The sequence below is a fragment of the Syngnathus acus genome, chromosome 9 (genome assembly GCF_901709675.1).
Source record: "Syngnathus acus chromosome 9, fSynAcu1.2, whole genome shotgun sequence".
Taxonomy (NCBI): domain Eukaryota; kingdom Metazoa; phylum Chordata; class Actinopteri; order Syngnathiformes; family Syngnathidae; genus Syngnathus; species Syngnathus acus.
This window is the reverse complement of record NC_051094.1, coordinates 3,943,793-3,971,048: the sequence shown is the minus strand read 5'-3', so window position 1 is coordinate 3,971,048 and position 27,256 is coordinate 3,943,793. Positions and strand designations below refer to the sequence as shown.

General features: G+C 47.3%; 1 protein-coding gene and 2 long non-coding RNA genes across 3 annotated transcripts; all 3 read right to left on the bottom strand.

Annotated features, from left to right (window-relative positions):
- Nucleotides 1–332: 332 nt before the first annotated feature.
- LOC119127432 (macrophage mannose receptor 1-like) lies at nt 333–27,235 on the bottom strand. Its single transcript, XM_037259372.1, has 17 exons — nt 26,925–27,235; nt 22,437–22,543; nt 22,202–22,314; nt 22,086–22,130; nt 6,817–6,972; nt 6,648–6,730; nt 2,555–2,661; nt 2,312–2,424; nt 2,192–2,245; nt 1,960–2,115; nt 1,771–1,853; nt 1,522–1,633; nt 1,406–1,453; nt 1,163–1,330; nt 646–765; nt 470–571; nt 333–388 (listed from the first exon to the last, which is right to left on the bottom strand). Exons 1-17 carry the CDS (start codon nt 27,186–27,188, stop codon nt 333–335), a joined length of 1,887 nt encoding a protein of 628 aa, XP_037115267.1. The 5' UTR covers nt 27,189–27,235.
- LOC119127331 lies at nt 18,065–18,883 on the bottom strand. Its single transcript, XR_005098804.1, has 5 exons — nt 18,804–18,883; nt 18,544–18,731; nt 18,350–18,477; nt 18,230–18,279; nt 18,065–18,171 (listed from the first exon to the last, which is right to left on the bottom strand). It is a non-coding gene; the product is annotated as an uncharacterized LOC119127331 (long non-coding RNA).
- LOC119127326 lies at nt 19,070–20,076 on the bottom strand. Its single transcript, XR_005098799.1, has 4 exons — nt 19,998–20,076; nt 19,506–19,649; nt 19,239–19,373; nt 19,070–19,146 (listed from the first exon to the last, which is right to left on the bottom strand). It is a non-coding gene; the product is annotated as an uncharacterized LOC119127326 (long non-coding RNA).
- Nucleotides 27,236–27,256: the final 21 nt, after the last annotated feature.

Below are 27,256 nucleotides of genomic sequence, written 5' to 3'. Positions count from 1 at the left end.
GCCCAGCTTAGCTCTTTTCCTATTTTTATTCAATGAAAATTTGAAACAAAATATGGAAGGCATTTTCTAGTGCTACTACCTCCAACACTGAAAACATGGCGACAGAAACGGCTCCAGGACAGCGAGCCAAAAACAACGATGCCACTGGAGGATTCTTACCGCGTGATCCGCCGCCACTGGGACAGACGTCGCTACGCCTCCGTCCATGGAAAGCCGACCGTATGCGGATGACTCTTTCATCGGGACATTTAAGGAATTTCCAATCGTCTTGGCAGACAAGTTCCTCCTTGTAGCCTGTGAGTGCACAACCGTTGACTTCTCTCCGTCTTTTTTCACAGAGACGTTGAAGGCAACTTACCGTCATGTAGTGGCAGCTGATGTGTCTTTCCTAGAAGCGGGAACCAGAACGTGGATGTCGACACGTGATGACGGTCCACATCTCACAGTGAGAGCGTCACATCTCACTTACCTCTTTTCTTGCAGACGTAGCCTCTCTTCTCGTCGCACTTGTCGCGCTTCCAGTCGCCGCTGCCAGTGAGCAAGGAAAGACATTTCCCCCCTTCAGCGACACCTGGAGGGAGGGAGACAAGATCTGAGCGCTCATCCGTTCCTCCAAAGTGCAGCTGACAACCGCCTCAGCCCGACCTGCACTCCAGCGGAGGTAAGAGAAGGGGGATCCGTCAGTCCACTTGTCGCCGTCACGCTTGATGGAGGCGTCGGCGCCCAACCACAGGGAGGCATCACCCATCAGAATCTTGGCGATACCTTTGGATCCCAAAGAGAACATGCAAGATTATTCCAAAACGACTCACACTTGACTCTGCACTACAACCTGATGGGTGCGGCACAGCCGTGACAAAGCACTAACAATACTGCAACAGAGAGTGAAACAACAACAAAAACAACAACAACCGAGCAACGCTGGCCATATCTTGCTCGGGTTTATCAGGTTTTGAGTTGGAAAGGAAGGCGTAGCAGGAAAAAAAGGTTTTTCTCAAAGACAGCAAATTCATGGCCAGCCTACCGCGTATGAAGACCGCGTATGAAGACATGACGCCTTTTTCAATTTACTTTAGCTTCTATTTCTCGTTTGCTTCATGTTGGAGAATAAGAATTGATCCACTTGTTTATGGCCAATATATTTTAATTCATGGCCTCCTACCGCGCACAAAGCCCTGCTCGTCCGAGTCGGCGATGCTGAGCAGGTTCCCTTGGCGGGCTTTGCAGTCAGCTTGCGCCTCCTGCCAGGTCTTGGTGGGCTGGCGGATCATCAGGTAGCAGAAGTCGTCCGAGGGGTCGTCCAGCCACCAGCCGCATTTGTCAGTCCAGCCTGCGAGACAGACGGCGCAGGAGGGCAAAACAGCGTAAGACAGCGTAGAAGACGGCGGCGGTGCGAGACACCTACCATGTTGGCTGGCTAATGGTGGCAGCTGTCGAGGCCCTCCACGCTTGGCTGCAGGGGATAAAGGAGCGCGAATGAGTAAATGCATGAAGGAGCGCTCAGGAGGGACATTTTTGCACCTGTTTTGCAGACAAATGGCCGCTTCGTTGTGCAGGGGCTGCCGCCGATCTTCCCAACAGAATTTGGGAATGCGCAGTCCCCCGTGGTGTCATCTTGCCAGACCTTGTAGTCCTGCAGACGACATGAGGGTGTTGGACTCTCGGCTTCCCAACGCCCTTCCTCCGCGCAATTGTTGTGCTCAAATTTCAACTTTCCCAACCTAGCTCGCGCAGAATGACTTTTTCAAAGTCTTTCAGTAATTTACTTACAAAAGCTGTCCCGTCACTATACTCATAGTTGTTGCTTTTCTTCTTCAGTCCCAGCCAAGAATACCAAACGCTTTGCGAGTGATCTTGAGGAAAGGAAGGACAACAAGAGCTTCAGGGCAAGAAGAGCTTCGGCTAAATGACGGCAGCTTTGTGGGACCGACGACTGCGGCGGTTCGTCTTAGCGCTCACCAAACACGAATTGAGCCTCTTGCCATGAGTGGACGCTAGCCAGGTGGCCTTTCTGGGCAACACAGAACTTCTCGGCATCCTCCCAATCTTTGTACAGCTTCGAGTAAAAGTAGCAATGATCGCCATACAGTAGGTTGCCCGTGTCGCAGGTGGAAGCTGAGGCCACAACGGAGAACATTGAGGTAGGAAACCATGACATGTTTAAAGTGCAAATAAGCGTGCTGCAACTCACTCTCCACTACAGCAAGACCACTTTTGGGGGAACACGTCCGTCCCTTCGGGCAGCCTGCAAAAAAAGAAAAGACCGTTTGCGCCTTTCAACGGCAACGTGACCGCAGATGTGCAGGCTTACTCAGCGGCCGTTTGCACATGTAGGGCAACGAGGAATCACAGGAGCCAGACCTCCAGTTGCCGGGCTCACCCCTTCCCCCTTGGTTGACGTAGGCGCAGGACGAAACGTTGGCGCTGTCGGTAGATAAAAAAAAAAAAGAAAAGAAAAAAAAAAGATTTTCCTTGAGTGGTCCTTCTCAAAAGTGGTTCCAGAACCTTTACGCGTCTCCGCCTGACAACAGCATGCAAAGTTGTTACGGCTTACCTTTCGAGTTGATTTGAGGCCCAGTTGGTGTGGTTCATTGTCTCGCCATCGGACCAGGTCAGCTTCTGGCTCCCGCCTTCAAAGCGACACCAGACGTCGTCGCATTTCTGGGGGGGGAAGAAAACAGTTCCAGTTGTTGCTGCAGAGTCCACGACTACTTCCGTCTCACCTGGTTGGAGAGTCCCAGCCAGAAGCGGGTGTCCTCGCCCATGGTGTCCTTCACAAAGTCCTCCTCGGCCGAGGTGGTGATGGAGAGCAGGTCGCCGCCCTCCCAGACGCAGTGGTGCCAGGCCCCCAGCCAACCGTTGGGCTTCACCACCTTCTTGTAGCAGCTGGAGTCGAGCTCGAGCCACCCGGGAGCACACTTGTTGGCTGAGGGCACAATTTGGGGAACAGATCAGAGCACACACCTGTTTTTGCCCTTCAGTCCACCATTTTGAGCAAAGGGTAATTTGCAGGTCACGGTTGGCCAAATCTACATTTTCTCGGGCAAATTGGAAGATCCGGGACTCGACTTGATAGGTTAGCCCAGTGCGGCGCGATACCAAGGGGGGCGCGTGTGACACCAGGGAACATGCTTTTCTTTTGGCTGTACTAGATGAAAGGGTAATTAGACATCCACTGCAGTAGGTGGCGGTATCACTGGAAGAGTGTGCGCAAGGAGTCTCCGCTCTACAGTGGAGAGCGCACGGAACGTTCGCACACACAGCACAGAGCAGGCGAAAAAAAGTGCAGTGGGACACCATGGAAAAATGTTGAGCAGGGTTGCCAACAATCATCCCACTTTGTGAATGCTACTTTAGTCAATCAGCAAGCACTGTAAGCATCGTTTAAAGCAGCGTACCATATTGCTCAGTGCAAACCAAAAACCAAAAAAAAAACACCATTGCAGAAGAGCTGATACTACCTGCAGCCGTGGAATGCTGCCTCATTTTGATTAAAGAACAGCACAAATTGTTTTATTTATTTTTGTAGGTTACATTTTTTTTATACATTGTGCTCCTGAGTTAATGTTGCTGATTACTTTGAATTGAATATTATTTATTGCTGTTATTTAATATTATGTATGTTTATTATTATTTTATTGTAAAGGGTGTTTCATAAAGTACGCAGTTTTTTTTAATTGCGCTGGATTTTTTTGTTTGAAGATTGTCAGCACTGTTCCTATCATTTTCGTTATCTATTATCGCTCCGATTAGAAGACCATTTGTCGTTTTTCCATTTTGTAGCCATGGAGCGGTTCAGTATCGAGCAACGCATTCTTATTGTGAAAACTCATTACAAAAACGGGGAGTGCTACGCAGAGACTGTCCGTAAACTTCGCGCGATCTTTGGACGTGACAATGCCCCGACCGCAACAACAGTTTCGAGGTTGGTACAGAAATTCGAAGAATCTGGGTCAGTTGCAACCAGAAAATCAGACAATCACCTTGCTTCGTGAAAAATTCCGAGCGTCTGATCTCACTCACATCTCACAAGAATGGCCTCCGAGGTCATGTGACCTCACACCTTGTGACTTCTTTTTATGGGGATATGTGAAGTCACAAGTTTACGTGAACAAACCTCAAACGATTACCGAACTGAAGATGGAAATTCAACGGGTAATCGGCGAAATCGACAGGGACGTCTGCAAAAGAGTTACCGTTAATTTCAACCATCGGATGACTGCCTGCAGAGAAAGTGGAGGTGGACATATGCTCGATATCATTTTTCATTATTAAATTGAAGTATATGTTGAATGAAATTAAATAAAAATTTTGAATTTTGCATCGATTTTGGCTGATTTATTGCATTTTTAAAAACTGCGTACTTTATGAAACACCCTATTTTGTATTCATTTGTATTGCGGCTCACCGAGCAGCATTAACCGAAAGTTAATGTTGCTGGTTACTTTGAATTGAATATTATTTATTGCTGGTTTCATATTATGTATGTTTATTATTATTTTATTGTATTTTTCTGTATTTATTTGTATTGCGGCTCGGTGGCGCACTGGGTAGCACGTCCGCCTCACAGTTAGGAGGGTGCGGGTTCGATTTCACCTCCGGCCCTCCCTGTGTGGAGTTTGCATGTTCTCCCCGGGCCCGCGTGGGTTTTCTCCGGGCACTCCGGTTTCCTCCCACATCCCAAAAACATGCTTGGTAGGCCGATTGAGCACTCCAAATCGTCCCTAGGTGTGAGTGCGAGTGCGTATGGTTGTTTGTTTCTGTGTGCCCTGCGATTGGCTGGCAACCGGTTCAGGGTGTCCCCCGCCTACTGCCCGATGACGGCTGGGATAGGCTCCAGCATGCCCGCGACCCCCGTGGGGACTAAGCGGTAAAGAAAATGGATGGATGGATGTATTTTCTTCATCATAAAATGGCAGTTGGTCAAGAATGTTTATAGTTTGAATACTTATAATTGATTTTTTAATTTCAGGCAGTGATGCACTTTGATCTGTTACAGACTATAAACAATGTTAATAATAGTTATTCTTTATTGTAAGTTGATCTTTTTTTTATTTATTTTTGGTTTTTCTTTAATGTTAATAACATGGAGGGGGGGGGGGGTGCGCAAAATATTTTCATCTCCCTAGGGGGGGGGAAAATCACAGAAAATAATTGAGAAGCACTGGGTTAGCCCAATGGCATCAGAGACGTTTACAATTTGAAATGATCCCTAAAAGAATCACCTTTATAAAGCGGACTTAATGAAATAAGAAAAATTGCACAGAATTTGTGACAAATTTTGTCAGGCTACTTACCGTCAGAAGACAGGGAAAGTTCTGCCACTCCTGCAAGACGAAAGGCAAAGACAGACGTCAGGGCAAAGACTGACGTCAGGGCAAAGACGGACGTCAGGGCAAAGACGGACGTCAGGGCAAAGACGGACGTCAGGCCAAAGACAAACGTCAGGGTAAAGACAGACATCAATGCGCAATGACGGCCAGCGGAGCATCACAACTTACTCACCTTTTTTCATCTTCTTGCAGACGTAGCCTCTCTTGTTGTCGCACGTGTCGTGCTTCCAGTCGCCGCTGTCAAATAAGGAAAGACACTTCCCCTCTTCGGGGTCACCTGGAGGGAGGGAGACAAGATCTCAGCGCTCCGCCGTTCCTCCAAAGTGCAGCCGACAAGCATCAGACATGCTTTCAGACCGACCTGCACTCGAGTGGCTGTAAGTGAACGGGGATCCGTCAGTCCATTGGGCGTCATCTTCCGTGGTGGAGACATCGGCGCCCAACCACAGAGAGGGCAGAGACCCGACGTAACCTGTGGACCCAAGGCAAAGGTGGAACAGGATCTTCCAGAGATTCACTCATTCATCACCATTCATTCATTTGTTCGATTCATCCATCCATCCATTCGTGACACCAACGAATGGCTGCCTACCATGTACAAAGATCTGCTCGTGGTCGTCGGTGATGCTGAGCAGGTTCCCGTGGAGGCGTTGGCAGTTGGCTTGCGCCTCCTTCCAGGTCTTGGTGGGGTGGCGGATCATCAGGTAGCAGAAGTCGTTGGTTGGGTTGTTCAGCCACCAGCCGCATGTGGCAGTCCATTCTGCGAGCCAGACGGCGTAAGATGGCGCAAGACAGCGTAAGACGGCGGCAGTGCGGGACACCTACCCGGTTGGCCGACTAATGAGGGCAGCTGTGGAAGCCCTCCGTGCTTGGCTGTAGGGGAAGAGGGGAGGGGGGGGGGGGGGTAATGGTGTTTACAAATATGAGCAAATGCTTGATGTGTGCAGAAGGAGCGCTCGGGAGGGGCGTTTGCACCTGTTTTGCAGACAAATGGCCGCTCCGTTGTGCAGGAGCTGGCACTCAACTCCCCAACAGAATTTGGGAACGCGCAGTCGCCCTTGGTGTCATTTTTCCACTTGTAGTCCTGCGGACGACATGAGCATGTTGGACTCTGTCTGCTCGGCTTCCCAACGCCCTTCCTCGGCAATCGCTCACTCGCGCCCAAGTTTTGCCCATTTCCCCTCCAAAACAATCCAAAATTTGAAGCCTCGAGCAACATTTCTCCTATGTCCACTTTTATTTTTATCCTACTCAAATTTGGACTTTGCCAGCTCAGATTTTGAAAAATGACTTTTTCAAAGGCATTTCACTTACGTAAGTTGTTCCGTCACTCCACTCGTAGTCGTCGTCCTCCTTCTTGAGTCCCACGAAAGCAGATTGTGAGGTTTGCGAGTGATCTTGAGGAAAGGAAGGAGAACACGAGCTTCAGGGCAAGAAGAGCTTCAGTCAAATGACGACTGCGGCGGTTCCTCTTGGTGCTCACCATACACAAATTGGGCCTCTTTCTTGGAGTGGACGCTAGCCAGGCGGCCTCCCCAGGCAAGACAGAATTTCTCGGCATCGTCAAAGGTTTTAACCGTCTTCTCGTAATGATAACAATAGTGGCCATAGTGGAAGGTGTTTTCGTGGCAGTCGGAGGCTGGGGCCACAAAGAAAAACATGACCATGACAAGATGTTCAAGTGCAAATAAGTGTGCTGCAACTCACTCGTCACTACAGCAGGACCGCTCTTGGGCTTACACTTCGAGCAGTCTGCATAAAAAAAAAAGACCTGTTGGAGCTTTTCTCTTTTCAAAGTCAACCTGATTACAAACGTGCAGGCTTACTCAGCGGCCGTTTGCACATGTAGGCCAACGAGGAAAGACAGGAGCCAGTTCGCCACTGGCCGGGCCCACCCCTTCCCCCTTGGTTGACGTAGGCGCAGGATGAAACGTCGGCGCTGTCGGGAGAAAAGAAACAAGCAATTATTTTCCCGTAGTTTCTTTTTTTTTTCCCTTTCCCCAAGTGGCCCTTTTCAAAATTGGCTCCTCCGCCTGACAACAGCATGCAAAGTTGTTACGTCTTACCTTTCGAGTTGATTTGAGGCCCAGTGGGTGTGATTCATTGTCTCGCCATCGGACCAGGTCAGCTTCTGGCTCCCGCCTTCAAAGCGACACCAGAACTTGTCGCATTTCTGGGTGGAAAAAGAACAACAGTCCCACTTGTCGCAGCAGTCGACGGCCGCTTGCGCTTCCGTCTCACCTGGTTGGAGAGTCCCAGCCAGAAGGGGGTGTCCTCGCCAATGGTGCCCTTCGCAAAGTCCTCCTCGGCCGAGGAGGTGATGGAGAGCAGGTCGCCGCCCATCCGGACGCAGTGGTGCCAGGCCCCCAGCCAACCGTTGGGCTCCTCCACCTTCTTGTAGCAGTTGGTGCCGTGGTCGAGCCACCCGGGAGCACACTTGCTGGCTGAGGGCACAATTTGGGGAACAGATCAGAGCACACTCCTGTTTTTGCCCTTCAGTCCACCATTTTGAGCAAAGGGCAATTTGCGGGTCACGGTTGGCCAAATCTACATTTTCTCGGGCAAATTGGAAGATCCGGGACTCGACTTGGTTAGCTTAGCCCAATGGCATCAGAGACGTTTACATTTTGAAAGGATTCCGGAACATTCATCTTCGCGCTTGAGAAACAACCAAAGTGCCGCTGTACAAGGTAAAACGATGCAAAAAACATTCAACACGTGGCTGAGTACTTCATAAAAACGAAAAAGCACAGAATTTGTTGGTTGGCATGGTGTGACTCCAGGGTCATGGTTTTCCACGCAGTCGAAGGCGACTTACAGTCAGGAACCGGCGTAGGCTTTACTGCAAGAGGAAAGGAAAAGAGACATCAAGGCACAGACAGACGTCAAGGGGCGATGACAGTCGGTGGGGCGTTGCCTCTCACTTACCATTTCCTCTTTTCTTGCAGACGTAACCTCTCTTCTTCTTGTTGCACGAGTCGTACTCCCAGTTGCCGTTGCCAGTGAGGAAGGAAAGACAATTTCCATCGGCGGTACCTGGGGGGCGGGAGAGAAGATCTCAGTGCTCCTCCGTTCCTCCAAATGGCAGCAGACAGCGGCAGACCTGAAGTCGAGTGGACGTAAGTGAACGCGGCTCCGTCAGCCCACGCGCTGCCTTCGTCACTGATGGTGACATTGGCGCCCAACCACAGAGAGGATGCTTTCATCAGACCCTTGATGTAACCTGTGCCAGAATGAACGACATCGTCAAGAGGAGCCGAGAGTGAGGAGGACGCGTCATCCGTTGAGCTCCGGGGTGATCGACTTTCTCAGCTCAAAAGGAATTGAGTTAGACAGGGGGACCATCGAGAAATATTAAAACCAAAGCAGCAATAACAGTGCGGTTTGCAAACACAAATTGGAGCTACTGAAACAGGGTAGACGGCCGAGGGGATCGGACCTCAACCAGCATCTGACAAAAAAAAAAAAGCGGATATATATATAAAACTTCACGGAAAAGTGAGAAAACGAGAATGAAGAAAAAAAAAAAAAAAAAAAACTTTTAGCTGACAGTCAATATGGATTCCGGAAGGACACTAATGGATCTTAATAGAGAACATCAGATAATAATAATTCATTAAATTTGTATAGCGCTTTTCAAACACCCAAAGACGCTTGATGATCAAAAAACAAGTTACTGGGATTTTCATCAACCAAAAGCATTTGACCCAGTAAATCACGGCATCAGAGTAGTTGGTCTGGACTGGCTGAGGAGCTACTTAAGCAACAGGCAGCAATTTGTAAAAAGTCTGGAGATCATGTATCCCATAACAGGTGAACAACCTCTGCCCTTGGTCCTCTTCAACGACTTGTGTATCCAACATCATGAAATGATGATGATACAAACATCTATTGCGCTGGGGACAATTTACAGCAGCTTATGGAAACCAACAATCACCACAGAAATGAATACGGGGTTTAATGTAAAACCAAACTGCCAACAACAAAATTATTTGTCAGGTATAAATCGAAGTGAAAATTGACAATGGTATGAAAAAGAGTTTCTGAAAGAAAATTCCTGGGCGTGACTGTTGACAATAAAAAGCTGCTGGAAATCACACATTAATTAATCATGTAAAAACAAAAATGTCAAAGGTTATTGCAATTCTGAGGAAAGCAAGAAGCAGTCCGGACTCCAGATACCTACATATTGCCATATCTGAACTACTGTGTGGAAATACGGGGTAACACCAAATAAGTCAAGCAATAGGAAAAATAACAAGGAGCATACAAACGCACTTTTTATAATCCCAGACAAACTTTTGTCACTCAGGGGTTTGTGGGGTGAAATTATGGAATGGTCGGGAAAATGAGCATGAAAATAGGGCAAACACAAGTGTTCCAAAAAAGTGTCGAAAAACTGGTTTCTTAACATGTATGAGGGGGAAAAAAAAGACAAAGCTGACTACACTCGAGCATTCTTTGTTGTTGGGGGTTTTGGGTTGTTTGTTTCAGTGACTTAGATATGGCACTTTAAAGTGGTGTTTTATTTTCCTATTTTCATGTTTTAAATCGGTTCGAAATGAACATATAACAACAACTTGTTCATGGCCAATATTTCAATTCATGGCCGCCTACCATGTACAAAGGTCTGCTCATCGTGGTCGGTGATGCTGAGCAGGTTCCCTTGGAGGCGTTGGCAGTCGTCTTGCGCCTCCTGCCAGGTCATGGTGGGCTGGCGGATCATCAGGTAGCAGAAGTCGCTCTCGGGGTAGTCCAGCCACCAGCCGCATTTCTTAGTCCAGTCTGCGAGCCAGACGGCGTAAGACAGCGTAAGACAACGCAAGACAGCGCAAGACGGCGGCAGCGCGGGACACCTACTCGGCTGGCCGACTAATGGTGGCAGCTGTGGAGGCCCTCCGCACTTGGCTGCAGAAAAAGGGGAGCGAATATGAGCAAATGCTTCACGCATCCAAAAGGGGCGCTCGGGAGGGACGTTTGCACCTGTTTTGCAGACCGGTGGGCTTGGGTAGGAGCAACGAACGTCTCTGTACAGCCTTTTGTTGGTATACAAAAGAGAACAGTCACCACTGGTGTAGTGGAAAACGTTTCCATAGTCCTGCGGATGAGATTTTGGACAGAACTTTAGCGTGTTGCATTCGATGTGGTCATGTTCCCACCGCATTTCCTCACTTGCAGCGTTTTCGTACCTTCTCTCATTAAAGTTCCACTTTGGTTGTTGGGTTCACTTTGTCAGTCATAGTAGTATGAACATTGCAATAAAACATTGTGCCCGCCCTGGCAACCCAAATAAATGTCTGGGAAAAACATGCACAAAGCAACTAACCCTGTCAGTCAAAGTAGTATGAACATTGCCATAAAACATTGTGCCCGCCCTGGCAACCCAAATGTCTGGGGAAAACGTGCACAAAGCAACTAACCCTGAAGACCTAAAGACAAACCCGAGCCACCGTCCAGGATATATCATCTTAACCGCCTCCTCTCTAAAATCAGAGCGCCAATACTTTGTAAGCGGCTGCCCGATGCCTCGAGACAAGACGGATGCCTGCAACATGACTTTTCCAAAGGCCTTCAGCAATCCACTTACAGAAGCTGTTCCGTCAGTCCACTTGTAGTTCTTGCCCTTCTTCTTTTCTCCCATCCAAGTATTATAGTAACTGTGCGTGATCTTGATAAAGGAAGGAGAACAAGAGCTTCAGGGCAAGAAGAGCTTCAGCCAAATGACGACTGTGGGTTCTTCTTGGTGCTCACCAGTAATGAATCGGGCATCTTGCTCAGAGTGTATGCTAGCCAGTGGCCTCGCCGGGCGAGACAGAAGTTCTCACCATCCTCCCAAGTTCTACGACGTCGCGTCAAAAAGATAGCAATCATCGCCATAAAGGAAGTTGCCATCGTCGCAGTCGGAAGCTGAGGCCACAAGGAAAAACATTGAGGAGGAAACCATGACGAGATGGTTAAAGCGCAAATAAGCGTGCTGCAACTCACTCTTCATTACAGCAGTAACACTATTGGAGGTACACGTCCGTCCCTCCGGGCAGCCTGCAAAAAAAGACCCGTTTGCGCATCTCACCTTTCATCAGCAACGTGACCACGGACGTGCAGACTTACTCTGCGGCCGTTTGCACATGTAGGCCAACGAGGAAGCGCAGGAGCCAGACCTCCACCTCCCAGGCAAACGATCAGCTCCTTGGTTGACGTAGGCGCAGGACGCGACGTCGGCGCTGTCGGTAGATTATAAAAAGGAACATTTTCCTATTTTTCCCTGAGTGCTCGTTCTCAAAATTGGTTCCAGAACCTTTACGCGTGTCCGCCTGACAACAGCATGCGAAGATGTGACTTCTTACCTTTTAAATTGGTCTAAGGCCCAGTTGGTGTGTGTCGTTGTCTCGCCATCAGACCAGATCAGCTCCTGGCTTCCGGCTACAAAGCCACACCAGACGTCGTCGCATTTCTGGGGGGGGAAAAAGAAAACGGTTCCAGTTGTCGCTGCAGAGTCCACGACTGCTTCCGTCTCACCTGGTTGGAGAGTCCCAGCCAGAAGGGGTGTCCTCGCCCATGGCGCGCTTCACAAAGTCCTCCTCGGCCGAGGTGGTGATGGAGAGCAGGTCGCCGCCCTGCCAGACGCAGTGGTGCCGGGCCCCCAGCCAACCGTTGGGCTTCACCTCCTTCTTGTAGCAGCTGGAGTCGTGCTCGAGCCACCCGGAAAGACACTTGTTGGCTGAAGGCACAATTTGGGGATCAGGCGGACAGATCAGAGCACACTGATGGAACACTTGCATGTTTTTATTCTGTGCTCTTCATTGGGGGCATCTCAACCAAATGCACGAGGATTCTGTCAGGGGTGGGGTGGAGGATGGGGGGGGGCCAACGCCCATTGTCGCTTTGGCCCCTTCCAAAAACATGCCTGTCCTCCATTTTTGGGTTCAGCCAGCGCCATGCAGCAACGTGGAGCTGCTGATTGTTTGCATAAAAGCATCACTTACGCCTGCCAAGGATTGCACACAATGGCCCCAAAGTGATGCTACTAAGCTTCAGATGTACAGTGGGGCAAAAAGTATGTCGTCAGCCACCAATGGTGCAAGTTGTTCCACTTAAAAGATGCCATCATCATCATCATCTTCACCCTCAGCTATTACCCCACCCACCAGTTACGCACGTGTGGCGTATCGATGACCAATGAGCTAAGCTCAAATCAGGTCCTCGCACATTTCACCACTGGAGGGTGCTAAAGCACAACGCAACTCAAGCGAATGGAACACGTTGCAACAGTTGGACCGCTCCCCCCTTCATAGCTCAAGAAGCCCGCCCGCCCGTCCTTCCTTATATCAAAGTACAAAGCCAAGCAAGCCAGGCCTGACTGAGTGTTTCATGGAGAAGAAGGGCTTTTAAACTGCGGGCTCAATCAATCAATCAATCAATCAATCAACCAATCAATCAATCAATCAATCAATCAATCAAACCTAATAAGCATGGACTCTGGGGGGCAAATGCAATTATTCAGATGCGCTCTGCGATTCACTAGGAGAAATGAACACGCATTGAAATCAGAGTCTCATAAAATCAATTTTGCAATCTTTGAAAACATATGCCGACACATTTTGATGATGCACAGCGATATTATGAACTGCACAACTGTGTTGCAACTTTTTTGTGTGATGATAACAGACCAGACACGAAGGTGTATTATTGATAATATAATTACAATATAATTATTAATATAACAATGATTATGATCTAGATTTAGATCATAATAACCATGATTTTTTTTATAACAGAGGTGCTAAGAAATATCTATTGTATAAAGGGGCTGTAAGAAATTATTGCTAATACTCTATCAAGGATTGTAAGAAACTTAATAATAATGACTAATAATGATTGATTAGTATTCATTATAATTAGCTCATATAAATCATGAAAATATTCTTATAATAGGGGCGCCAAGAATTATCTTGTCTATATACACATGTGCATAATATATTGTGGCTGTAAGAAATGATTATTCTTATTTATTATTATTATATGTATTACTTTTATTATTATTAAACTAGTATTATCACTATTATTATATATCATTTATTATTATTCTTGTGTCTTGTTGACATTCTCTGTCTTTAACCCTAACAGTGCAACTCATCTAAGTGTTATTATCTTGTCTATATACACATGTGCATAATATATTGTATAAAGGGCTGTAAGAAATGATTATTCTTATTTATTATTATTATATGTATTACTTTTATTATTATTAAACTAGTATTATCACTATTATTATATATCATTTATTATTATTCTTGTGTCTTGTTGACATTCTCTGTCTTTAACCCTAACGGTGCAACTCATCTAAGTGTCACAAAGTCCAATCAGCCGCTCCTGAATTCCAAGCGTGCCCATGTTTTAGGAATAAAAAAAACAAAAACAAAACAGAGCAAAGGAAAAACACAAGTAAACCCGGAAAAAAAGAGATGAAAGGAAAAGCCCAGTAACGCGACAGCACATATAAACACATTCGGTTTTCAAAATAAAAGAGCAATTTTAGATGGAATATTTTGAAGTTATATGCTCAACTTCAACACGTCATCCTGACAGCCAGTGCGCACTTAAAATTCACAAGCGGGGCTCGTTTGCCGCCGTAAGACAACGCAAAGACACTTGACTCAACGGTTTTAGCTCGTCATTTCAAAGTCAAGTTGCTCGGATGTTCGGACACAACAGCTTCCCACATGAATGATGAAAATGCTGATAAAGGCAAGCCTCGATAACTAGAAAGGTCCGGTCCGGGAGAATTGACGTACACAGCAACTACATCAAAGTGTCCGAATAATGAGGATTCTTCAAAGTTCATCAAAGTTTTTGTCGTCCATATTTGTGACATTGCAATGATTTTTTTTTTTTTTTAAATCTCAGGCACCGTAATGTTAGAATAGAAGCAGATGCAGTCGTGCTAACTCACAGTACAGTACATTCCAGCTCTTTACTGTTGTTTCAATGGACTAAAGATACAAATTGCTTACCTGAAGCACATGCCCAATATATGCCAATCAGGAGAAGAACACGCTTTAGTTCTTCCCACATGTTGGAGGAAAATCCCCCTCTCACTGAGGGTCGTAACGATTCTAGTCGGGAGAACAGAAATGATAAGTCGCCTCACTGCGAGTGGATTCAAGTACAGAGGAAAAATGAACGTTTGGTCCACCCTGCACCGAGCGAGAGGCAGGCCACGCCCACACATCAAACACGTCACATTCGAAGGTAGTCATCTCAAAGCACTCTCAAGCGACGTGGGGAGTGGCGTGCGCGCGCGTGTGTGTATGACCGACCAAAAAAAAAAAAAAAAACCAGCCTTCTTTGATTCCTTTAGATTGTGTGACTTTGTAAATGTTCTGGACGTGAACAACAGCGAAAATCAGCCAACTCTTTACTTTAACAGTAAATATAAAGAATTAAATCCAAGTATGAAAGTTGGAATTCAATGAGGTGTCACTCAATTTATGTTCAAGTATACACAAGACTACAGAAGCTTTTCCATTCACGCCTCTCAGAATTCGTGTTGATTTTCAGAGAACATGAGAAAATACATTTAGCGGACGTGCTTTTGAATGAAAATGAACGAGGAGACGATGAGCAAATGAATCTGGGAGAAATGAAGGGAAAGCGTCTCCAATTGAGCCTCGCAGGCCTCGAATGCAAAAGCACAAAACATATGTAGAATACTTTTTATTCATAATATCTATAATATAAATAGGATCATTAAAAGTATCATATTTTTTATTGAATCTTTGATTCAACTCCTCTGTGAACGTGCCTTTTCCTTTCGGCATTGCTTGTAAACACTCGGTGTAGACTGGCCAGCTCATCCTACTTTGTAGCAAAGTGACTCGATTTGAGGAGAAGGGGGTGACTTATTTGCCACCCGTGCAGAGAAACCTGCAATTGAGTGAAATGGAACCGAGTGGCAATTCTATTGACAATGTACTCAATAAATAATGCAAATTTTGAAAACAAACGTGACATTCTCTTTCATTTTCACTGCAGGTCACAATGAAGACCCAGTGTCATTTTTGCGGACGATCGTTATTCAACAACAACAACAGCAGAGAACCAAAATCCACGGATGGACCGATAAGCCTTTCAACAAGAGGGCGCAGACACACAAACGGCCACGGCGCTTGCTATTACTTGAATTTAATTTCGACCCTCCCCCCATTGACTGGCAAATGGACCCAAAATGGTACCGTTCGTTTGTGCTGGTTTGTGCCGTAAAAACGTTCGTTTGAGCTGCTACGGTTTTGTAGCTATGAGACATTTAATTTCTAGCGATGACGTCACCGCATTGCTCCTGGAATTTAGCTAAATATGTTGCTTGAAATCTTCTACCTTGAAACTAGATCCAGCCCAAAATAAGCACCAAGAAGGGCAGAGATCGATGTGTTCTTTGTATTTCTTAGAAGTGTTCCCGTTTTGTTGCAAGTTAAAAAGTCGAGAGCAGGTGAGCGTCGGAAATGTGTAAGTATGTTTAAAGAAGCAAAATGTCGCCATCTGTCAGTGGCTCAAGTCCACTGCATTAAGGATCCGTCGTCATCTGACACTCAAGGACTGTTTATTGGCAACCACAGAGGCTGTCAAAAAGAACGTTCTTTTATACTATATTGTGTGCTTATGATATTTATAGTATTGTTTGCCTGCAATTAGATCTTTATGATGGGACCATTTGTTATTTCTGCTAGCGTATGCTAAATGTATGTTTTGAGTTAGTTTGCTTCCCTTGTATTATGATGTGTGAAGGTTTGTCCAATCCTAGCATTACCACCACTAATGGTCTGTACAATCAAAAGCTTTCAAAAGCATAAAAAAAAAAAAAAAAAAGAGGTACCACAGTGAGCAGGGAAAAAAAAAAAGATGTATTTTATGTAGCCTATTTGCAATTTGGGTCAGTTCGGTTCAGTGCTTAAAAAGTGCAGTGCACATCTTTGCATGAAACAGTCAGGGGTCACGATGCCATCAATTTGTTTCCATGGTTGTCATCTTGTGACTTTTTGTTTTTTACATGACACTAGTGTGGTAGAATTTTGATATCTAATGCTTGATTTGTGCAGTACGTTAGGCGCAGGCTTTAGTGCCATCTCGTGTGGGGTTTGCATGTTTGCATGCGTAGGTTTCCTCCCACGTTTCAAAAACATTCATGGTAGGCCGATTGACCGCTCCTACTTGTTTTCTTTTTTTTTGGAAGGGGGGTGATGGGAATGATGTGGGTCCTGCCACTGCCTGGCTCTCAGTTCAGGATGTGCCCCCAGCTGGAATAGGCTAGCCGCGACCCTCGTGAGGATAAGCACTTCAGGACAATGGATGGATTTCATGACGTGGATAGCAATAGAGTACATCTTTTTTTCCAAATTGTTACAAAGAGCCATGCAAAAATGCACCAAAATGGCATCATGAGGAGGTCTGACTAATACTCGTACATCAGGAGTAATAAAGTATGATCTAATTGACCAGATTATAAAATTGCCCTGTCCAAATCAGTAAACTATTCAATGAGTTAACAGGTGACACCAATTGTCTTTATTATTTTATTGGTTTTTTTGGGGTCAATTAAACATGGTAAAACAACAGATGGAATAATAATGCATGGTGAATTTAACAAGAAGTAAATGAAGTATAAATCAATTAGGAAAATGCATGGTAAATCTAAGAGAATAATAACATGGTAAATTGAACAAAATAATAATATCACATGTTAAGTCAAGAAGAAGAAGAATGCATGGTTAATCAATCATAATAATGCATGGTAAATTGAACAAAATAATAATAATGCATGGTAAATCATAATATCACATGTTAAGTCAAAAAGAAAAATGCATGGTAACTTAAACAGAATAATAACACATGGTAAATCTAACAAAAAGACTAATGCATGGTTCATCAATCATAATAATGCATGGTAAATTGAACAAAATAATAATAATGCATGGTAAATCATAATATCACGTTAAGTCAAGAAGAAGAAGACGAATGCATGGTAACTTAAACAGAATAATAACACATGGTAAATCATAATATCACGTTAAGTCAAGAAGAAGAAGAATGCATGGTAACTTAAACAGAATAATAACACATGGTAACTAACAAGACGATTAATGCATGGTAAATCAATCATAAGAATGCATGGTAAATCAATCAGTCAATCAAAATGCATGGTAAACCAAGCAGAATGATCATGCAAGGTCAATTGCATTCATATGATTACTCGCAACTTCCATTGGCGCCTTTTATATCCCGCGTGTAACGCGCTGTGGGCATCTTGCACACGTAGCCGTTTAATTCCATGCAGGACATCTTCTTCCATTTGCCAGACTAAAGTCAAAATGAGATTGATTTTAAATCTAAACTTGTCTTCGGCGAGCGGGTCAATCTTTTCTGCACCTACCTGGCTCAAGGTGGCCACGCAATTCTCCATCAGGCCGGCAGGTTTTCCCGGAGCCCAGTTTGTGAAGGTCACCTTCTGGCGGTCCGACCACACGAATCTGCCGCGATTGACCAGGTCGTTCAGTCCGGTCCACGTCGTGTTTCCAGGGGCTGCAGAGGACAAACGGCAACAGAGCTCTCATTCGCTTTCCAGATATGGCAGATATCGAGCCGATGTGAGCGACGCTTAGCGCGCACGCACCAAGCTTCACGAGGTCGTGCTGCCAATCCCGCTCAGCCTCGGAGAGGATAGACACCAGCTCGGCATCGAGACTCCTGCAGAAGTGTTGAGCGTCGTACCACTTCTTCGTATCATCAAAACGTTTGTAGCAGAAGTCCGCAAACTCCTCCCAGTCAGGTCCCAAGCATCTCGGCTCTGCGTGCAAGATGGCGTCACGTGAAGAAATGCTTTCTATTCTGGACGGTCTACTCACCCGTGGCAGCAAAAGTGTAAGACGGAAACGGAGCCAATTCGTTAACATATCTGCAGACAGTAAAGTGAGAATGAGCCGGGCATCTTTAAGTGGACTCGCCAGTGAAAGCGGAGCACGCACACTTTCGAGACGATTCCGCTACAGGTGGAGCCGTTGTAGGCTTTCTGTGGCAGTCTCTTCAGCAAAGTCACATCTCCTCCAATCTCAATGATGCCCGAGTGAATAGCAGCCGCGCAGATGTTGGAGTCCTGCACTCACAGAACGTCTCAGACATAGAAGAACTCCGCTTGCAGGTCGTGCGGTAATTAACATACCTGTTCGTAGATCCGTGTTCCGTAGACCTTATAGCCGGCTTCGGCGCAGCCCAGTGGACACCGGACCCTGCGGAAGTAGTTTGTTTAGTAAGGAGGAGGCTTTTCGGCAAGAAACGTCTTATCAAGTCCGACTCACGTCATTGAACCGTCGAGGCCGAGGTCGGCGGCTGTGCTGTTGCATAAGATGTCTGTGGGTCAGAAGGGAAAATCAAAGCCCGTTTCTTGCTAGTTTCTCACTGCACTCCAAACGTCGTACTCACTGCGAGGGGTGTCGTCAGACGTGCACCCCAAGACGTCAAAGCGTAGGCCCTTAAACTTTGGCAGGAGGCGGACGAACTGGGCGAACACGGGCCTGTTTAGAATATACGTCCCCACAGAAGGCTGGAAACAAAACACGCGCGTTTGCAATGAACGACAACAGCCAGGATGACGAAACGAGTCGACGACCGCTCACCTGCTTTGGGTGGCGATACCAAGTCACTCCGTCAATACTGAACTGCATCGCAAATACTCTGGAACGTTGCCCTTGGTATGTACACTTCTGGGTCTCAATGCCTGTCACCTTGAAGTTCTGACCGAGGTTCACCTGGATCCAGCTGCCGACTGAGGGCGGAAGGCATTCCATTGCTCAGGATACCAAACTACCGGCAACTACGACGGAGAGCTGTGGGGTTTTTTGGGTTTTTTTAACGTACGGATTTTGGACGGTTTCCAGCAACCGCTGCCCCCCAGACGCGCTTTGTGAGGTTCGGCATTGATCTCAGAGGCAGAGGCTGTAAAGGAAGAGTCTGGGATTCTCCCGTCAGCGATGCCCAGACCGTCAAGACACACTGAGGAAAGAAAGTTGAAGGAATGATCAGTGGGCACTCATACCCACCCGTGCCGAGCTGGCGCTCTTTCTGGGGATCCGTTGGATTCTTTCCTTGGCACATCATCGGCAACTGTAAGGGTGTGAAGCCCACCTTTCTTCTCACAGCTGTAGACGACGTGGAGGTATTTGGAGATACCAGGGCAGGAGTCCGTATCCCAAGGGTAAATGGAGCAAATCTGATAGTTGTCACACAATCCTCTGAAGTGAGAGAGAGCCCCTTCCACCCTGCAGTCATCTGCAAGTGACAACACGCCACCATTTCACGCGCATTTTATTCGCACACTTACACACTGACTTCAACTTGTTACAGGACGCAGGGTATTTTAAAGAAAAAAAAGGAAACCAAAAAAAGCGCCCAGCTTAGCTCTTTTTCATCATTTTCTATTTTTATTCAATGAAAATTTGAAACAAAATATGGAAGGCATTTTCTAGTGCCATCGCTCACGCATCAATGCCCATGCATATTGATATTGAATTATATGTTACGAACGAGTTACTACTACCTCCAACACTGAAAACATGGCGACAGAAACGGCTCCAGGACAGCGAGCCAAAAACAACAATGCCACTGGAGGATTCTTACCGCGTGATCCGCCGCCACTGGGACAGACGTCGCTATCCTTCCGTCCATAGAAAGCCGACCGTATGCGGATGACTTTTTCTTCGGGACATTCAAGGAATTTCCAATCGTCTTGGCAGACAAGTTCCTCCTTGTAGCCTGTGAGAGCACAACTCTTGACTTCTCTCCGTCTTTTTCACAGAGACGTTGAAGGCAACTTACCGTCATGTAGTGGCAGCTGATGTGTCTTTCCTAGAAGCGGGAACCAGAACGTGGATGTCGACACGTGATGACGGGTCACCCGCGGGGCGTCACATCTCACTTACCTCTTTTCTTGCAGACGTAGCCTCTCTTCTCGTCGCACTTGTCGCGCTTCCAGTCGCCGCTGCCAGTGAGCAAGGAAAGACATTTCCCCCCTTCAGCGACACCTGGAGGGAGGGAGACAAGATCTGAGCGCTCATCCGTTCCTCCAAAGTGCAGCTGACAACCGCCTCAGCCCGACCTGCACTCCAGCGGAGGTAAGAGAAGGGGGATCCGTCAGTCCACTTGTCGCCGTCACGCTTGATGGAGGCGTCGGCGCCCAACCACAGGGAGGCATCACCCATCAGAATCTTGGCGATACCTTTGGATCCCAAAGAGAACATGCAAGATTATTCCAAAACGACTCACACTTGACTCTGCACTACAACCTGATGGGTGCGGCACAGCCGTGACAAAGCGCTAACAATACTGCAACAGAGAGTGAAACAACAACAAAAAACAACAACAACCGAGCAACGCTGGCCATATCTCGCTCGGGTTTATCAGGTTTGAGTTGGAAAGGAAGGCGTAGCAGGAAAAAAAGGTTTTTCTCAAAGACTTAGCAAATTCATGGCCGTATGAAGACCGCGTACGAAGACATGACGCCTTTTTCAATTTACTTTAGCTTCTATTTCTTGTTTGTTTCATGTTGGAAAATAAAAATGGATCCACTTGTTTATGGCCAATATATTTGAATTCATGGCCTCCTACCGTGTACGAAGCCCTGCTCGTGCAAGTCGGCGACGCTGAGCAGGTTCCCTTGGCGGCCTTTGCAGTCGGCTTGCGCCTCCTGCCAGGTCTTGGTGGGCTGGCGGATCATCAGGTAGCAGAAGTCGTCCGAGGGGTCGTCCAGCCACCAGCCGCATTTGTCAGTCCAGCCTGCAATCCAGACACAAGACAGCATAAGACGGCGTGCCGATGGGGTAAGACGGCTGCAGTGCGCGACGACACCTACGTAGTTGGCCGATTGATGGTGGAAGCTGTTGAGGTCCTCCGTGCTTGGCTGCGGAGGGGGGGGGGATTTGCAAATATGAGCAAATGCTTGATGTGTGCAGGAGCAGCGCTCGGGAGGGGCGTTTGCACCTGTTTTGCAGACAAATGGCCGCTGCGTTGTGCAGGGGCTGGCACTCAACTCCCCAACAGAATTTGGGAACGCGCAGTCGCCCTTGGTATCATCTTGCCATTCGTTGTAGTTCTGTGGACGACATGAGCGTGTTGGACTCTGTCTGCTCGGCTTCCGAACGCCCTTCCTCGGCAATCGCTCACTCGCGCCCAAGTTTTACCCATTTCCCCTCCAAAACAATCCAATCGTTGAAGCCTCGAGCGGCATTTCTCCACTTTTTTTTACCCTGCTCAAATTTGGACTTTCCCAGCTCATCTTTTGAAAAATGACTTTTTAAAAGGCAATTCACTTACAAAACTTGTTCCGTCACTCCACTCGTAGTCGTCGGCCGTCGTCTTCTTGAGTCCCACGAAAGCAGATTGTGAGGTCCGCGAGTGATCTTGAGGAAAGGAAGGAGAACACGAGCTTCAGGGCAAAAAGAGCTTCAGTCGAATGACGACTGCGGCGGTTGCTCTTGGTGCTCACCATGCACAAATTGGGCCTCTTTCTTGGAGTGGACGCTAGCCAGGTGGCCTCCCCGGGAAAGACAGAACTTCTCAGCAATGTCAAAGGTTTTAAGCGTCGTCTCGTAACGATAACAATAATCGCCATAGTGGAAGGTGTTGTCGTGGCAGTCGGAGGCTGGGGCCACAAAGAAAAACATGACCATGACAAGATGTTCAAGTGCAAATAAGTGTGCTGCAACTCACTCGTCACTACAGCAGGACCACTTTTGGGCGAACACTTCGGGCAGTCTGCATAAAAAAGGACCTGTTTGAGCTTTTCTCTTTTCAAAGTCAACCTGATTACAAACGTGCAGGCTTACTCAGCGGCCGTTTGCACATGTAGGCCAACGAGGAAAGACAGGAGCCAGTCCGCCACTGGCCGGGCTCACCCCTTCCCCCTTGGTTGACGTAGGCGCAGGATGCAACGTCGGCGCTGTCGGGAGAAAAGAAACAAGCAATTATTTTCCCGTGGTTTTTTTTTTCCTTTCCCCAAGTGGCCCTTTTCAAAATTGGCTCCTCCGCCTGACAACAGCATGCAAAGTTGTTACGTCTTACCTTTCGAGTTGATTTGAGGCCCAGTTGGCGTGATTCATTGTCTCGCCATCGGACCAGGTCAGCTTCTGGCTCCCGCCTTCAAAGCGACACCAGAACTTGTCGCATTTCTGGGGGGAAAAAGAACAACAGTCCCACTTGTCGCAGCAGTCGACGGCCGCTTGCGCTTCCGTCTCACCTGGTTGGAGAGTCCCAGCCAGAAGGGGGTGTCCTCGCCAATGGTGCCCTTCGCAAAGTCCTCCTCGGCCGAGGAGGTGATGGAGAGCAGGTCGCCGCCCATCCGGACGCAGTGGTGCCAGGCCCCCAGCCAACCGTTGGGCTCCTCCACCTTCTTGTAGCAGTTGGTGCCGTGGTCGAGCCACCCGGGAGCACACTTGGTGGCTGAGGGCACAATTTGGGGAACAGATCAGAGCACGCTCCTGTTTTTGCCCTTCAGTCCACCATTTTGAGCAAAGGGCAATTTGCGGGTCACGGTTGGCCAAATCTACATTTTCTCGGGCAAATTGGAAGATCCGGGACTCGACTTGGTTAGCTTAGCCCAATGGCATCAGAGACGTTTACATTTTGAAAGGATTCCGGAACATTCATCTTCGCGCTTGAGAAACAACCAAAGTGCCGCTGTACAAGGTAAAACGATGCAAAAAACATTCAACACGTGGCTGAGTACTTCATAAAAACGAAAAAGCACAGAATTTGTTGGTTGGCATGGTGTGACTCCAGGGTCATGGTTTTCCACGCAGTCGAAGGCGACTTACAGTCAGGAACTGGCGTAGGCTTTACTGCAAGAGGAAAGGAACAGAGACATCAAGGCACAGACAGACGTCAAGGGGCGATGACAGTCGGTGGGGCGTTGCCTCTCACTTACCATTTCCTCTTTTCTTGCAGACGTAACCTCTCTTCTCCTTGTTGCACGAGTCGTACTCCCAGTTGCCGTTGCCAGTGAGGAAGGAAAGACAATTTCCATCGGCGGTACCTGGGGGGCGGGAGAGAAGATCTCAGTGCTCCTCCGTTCCTCCAAATGGCAGCAGACAACCGTCTCCGACAGACCTGAAGTCGAGTGGACGTAAGTGAACGCGGCTCCGTCAGCCCACGTGCTGCCTTCGTCACTGATGGTGACATTGGCGCCCAACCACAGAGAGGATGCTTTCATCAGAGCCTTGATGTAACCTGTGCCAGAATGAACGACATCGTCAAGAGGAGCCGAGTGAGGAGGACGCGTCATCCGTTGAGCTCCGTTGAGCTTTCTCAGCTCAAAAGGAATTGAGTTAGACAGGGGGACCATCGAGAAATATTAAAACCAAAGCAGCAATAACAGTGCGGTTTGCAAACACAAATTGGAGCTACTGAAACAGGGTAGACGGCTGAGGGGATCAGACCTCAACCAGCATCTGACACAAAAATGCGGATATTGCATATATATGTGTGTGTGTGTGTGATAAAACTGAGATATATATATATATATATATATATATATATATATATATATAAATAAAAAAAACTGTTCACAGAAAAACGAGAAAACGAGATTGAAGAAAAAAAAAAAAAAGCTTTTAGCTGACAGTCAATATGGATTCCGGAAGGACACTAATGGATCTTAATAGAGAACATCAGATGATCAAAAAACAAGTTATTGGGATTTTCATCAACCAAAAGCATTTGACCCAGTAAATCACGGCATCAGAGTAGTTGGTCTGGACTGGCTGAGGAGCTACTTAAGCAACAGGCAGCAATTTGTAAAACGTCTGGAGATCATGTATCCCATAACAGGTGAACAACCTCTGCCCTTGGTCCTCTTCAACGACTTGTGTATCCAACATCATGAAATGATGATGATACAAACATCTATTGCGCTGGGGACAATTTACAGCAGCTTATGGAAACCAACAATCACCACAGAAATGAATACGTGGTTTAATGTAAAACCAAACTGCCAACAAAATTATTTGTCAGGTATAAATCGAAGCCTCGTTTGAAAGTGAAAATTGACAATGGTATGAAAAAGAGTTTCTGAAAGAAAATTCCTGGGCGTGACTGTTGACAATAAAAAGCTGCTGGAAATCACACATTAATTAATCATGTACAAACAAAAATGTCAAAGGTTATTGCAATTCTGAGGAAAGCAAGAAGCAGTCCGGACTCCAGATACCTACAGATTGCCATATCTGAACTACTGTGTGGAAATACGGGGTAACACCAAATAAGTCAAGCAATAGGAAAAATAACAAGGAGCATACAAACGCACTTTTTATAATCCCAGACAAACTTTTGTCACTCAGGGGTTTGTGGGGTGAAATTATGGAATGGTCTGGAAAATGAGCATGAAAATAGGGCAAACACAAGTGTTCCAAAAAAGTGTCGAAAAACTGGTTTCTTAACATGTATGAGGGGGAAAAAAAAGACAAAGCTGACTACACTCGAGCATTCTTTGTTGTTGGGGGTTTTGGGTTGTTTGTTTCAGTGACTTTGATATGGCACTTTAAAGTGGTGTTTTATTTTCCTATTTTCATGTTTTAAATCAGTTCGAAATGAACATATAACAACAACAACTTGTTCATGGCCAATATTTCAATTCATGGCCGCCTACCATGTACAAAGGTCTGCTCATGGTCGTCGGTGATGCTGAGCAGGTTCCCTTGGAGGCGTTGGCAGTCGTCTTGCGCCTCCTGCCAGGTCATGGTGGGCTGGCGGATCATCAGGTAGCAGAAGTCGCTCTCGGGGTAGTCCAGCCACCAGCCGCATTTCTTAGTCCAGTCTGCGACCCAGACGGCGTAAGACAGCGTAAGACAGCGCAAGACAGCGCAAGACGGCGCAAGACGGCGGCAGCGCGGGACACCTACTCGGCTGGCCGACTAATGGTGGCAGCTGTGGAGGCCCTCCGCGCTTGGCTGCAGAAAAAGGGGAGCGAATATGAGCAAATGCTTCACGCATCCAAAAGGGGCGCTCGGGAGGGACGTTTGCACCTGTTTTGCAGACCGGTGGGAATGGGTAGGCGCAACGAACGTCTCTGTACAGCCTTTCGTCGGCATTCAAATAACAACAGTACCTACTGGACCAGTAGACAAAGTTTCCATAGTCCTGCGGATGAGATTTTGGACAGAACTTTAGCGTGTTGCATTCGATGTGGTCATGTTCCCGCCGCATTTCCTCACTTGCAGCGTTTTCGTACCTTCTCTCATTAAAGTTTCACTTTGGTTGTTCACTTTGTCAGTCATAGTAGTATGAACATTGCAATAAAACATTGTGCCCGCCCTGGCAACCCAAATAAATGTCTGGGAAAAACATGCACAAAGCAACTAACCCTGTCAGTCAAAGTAGTATGAACATTGCCATAAAACATTGTGCCCGCCCTGGCAACCCATAATGTCTGGGGAAAACGTGCACAAAGCAACTAACCCTGAAGACCTAAAGACAAACCCGAGCCACCGTCCAGGATATATCATCTTAACCGCCTCCTCTCTAAAATCAGAGCGCCAATACTTTGTAAGCGGCTGCCCGATGCTTCTAGACAAGACGGATGCCTGCGACAAGACTTTTCTAAAGGCCTTCAGCAATCCACTTACAGAAGCTGTTCCGTCAGTCCACTCGTAGTTGCTGCCCTTCCTCTTTTCTCCCACCCAAGTCTTATAGTGATATGAGTGATCTTGATGAAAGGAAGGAGAACAAGAGCTTAAGGGCAAGAAGAGCTTCAGCCAAATGACGACTGTGGCGGTTCTTCTTGGTGCTCACCAATAATGAATTGGGCATCTTGCCTAGAGTGTATGCTAGCCAGGTGGCCTCGCCGGGCGAGACAAAACTTCTCGCCATCCTCCCAATTTCTATGCGTCGGGTGAAAAAGATAGCAATCATCGCCATAAAGGAAGTTGCCATCTTCGCAGTCGGAAGCTGAGGCCACAAGGAAAAACATTGAGGAGGAAACCATGACGAGATGGTTAAAGCGCAAATAAGCGTGCTGCAACTCACTCTTCATTACAGCAGTAACACTATTGGAGGTACACGTCCGTCCCTCCGGGCAGCCTGCAAAAAAAGACCCGTTTGCGCATCTCACCTTTCATCAGCAACGTGACCACGGACGTGCAGACTTACTCTGCGGCCGTTTGCACATGTAGGCCAACGAGGAAGCGCAGGAGCCAGACCTCCACCTCCCAGGCAAACGATAAGCTCCTTGGTTGACGTAGGCGCAGGACGCGACGTCGGCGCTGTCGGTAGATTATAAAAAGGAACATTTTCCTATTTTTCCCTGAGTGCTCGTTCTCAAAATTGGTTCCAGAACCTTTACGCGTGTCCGCCTGACAACAGCATGCGAAGATGTGACTTCTTACCTTTTAAATTGGTCTAAGGCCCAGTTGGTGTGTGTCGTTGTTTCGCCATCAGACCAGATCAGCTCCTGGCTTCCGGCTACAAAGCCACACCAGACGTCGTCGCATTTCTGGGGGGGAAAAAAGAAAACGGTTCCAGTTGTCGCTGCAGAGTCCACGACTGCTTCCATCTCACCTGGTTGGAGAGTCCCAGCCAGAAGCGGGTGTCCTCGCCCATGGTGCCCTTCACAAAGTCCTCCTCGGCCGAGGTGGTGATGGAGAGCAGGTCGCCGCCCTGCCAGACGCAGTGGTGCCGGGCCCCCAGCCAACCGTTGGGCTTCACCTCCTTCTTGTAGCAGCTGGAGTCGTGCTCGAGCCACCCGGAAAGACACTTGTTGGCTGAAGGCACAATTTGGGGATCAGGCGGACAGATCAGAGCACACTGATGGAACACTTGCATGTTTTTATTCTGTGCTCTTCATTGGGGGCATCTCAACCAAATGCACGAGGATTCTGTCAGGGGTGGGG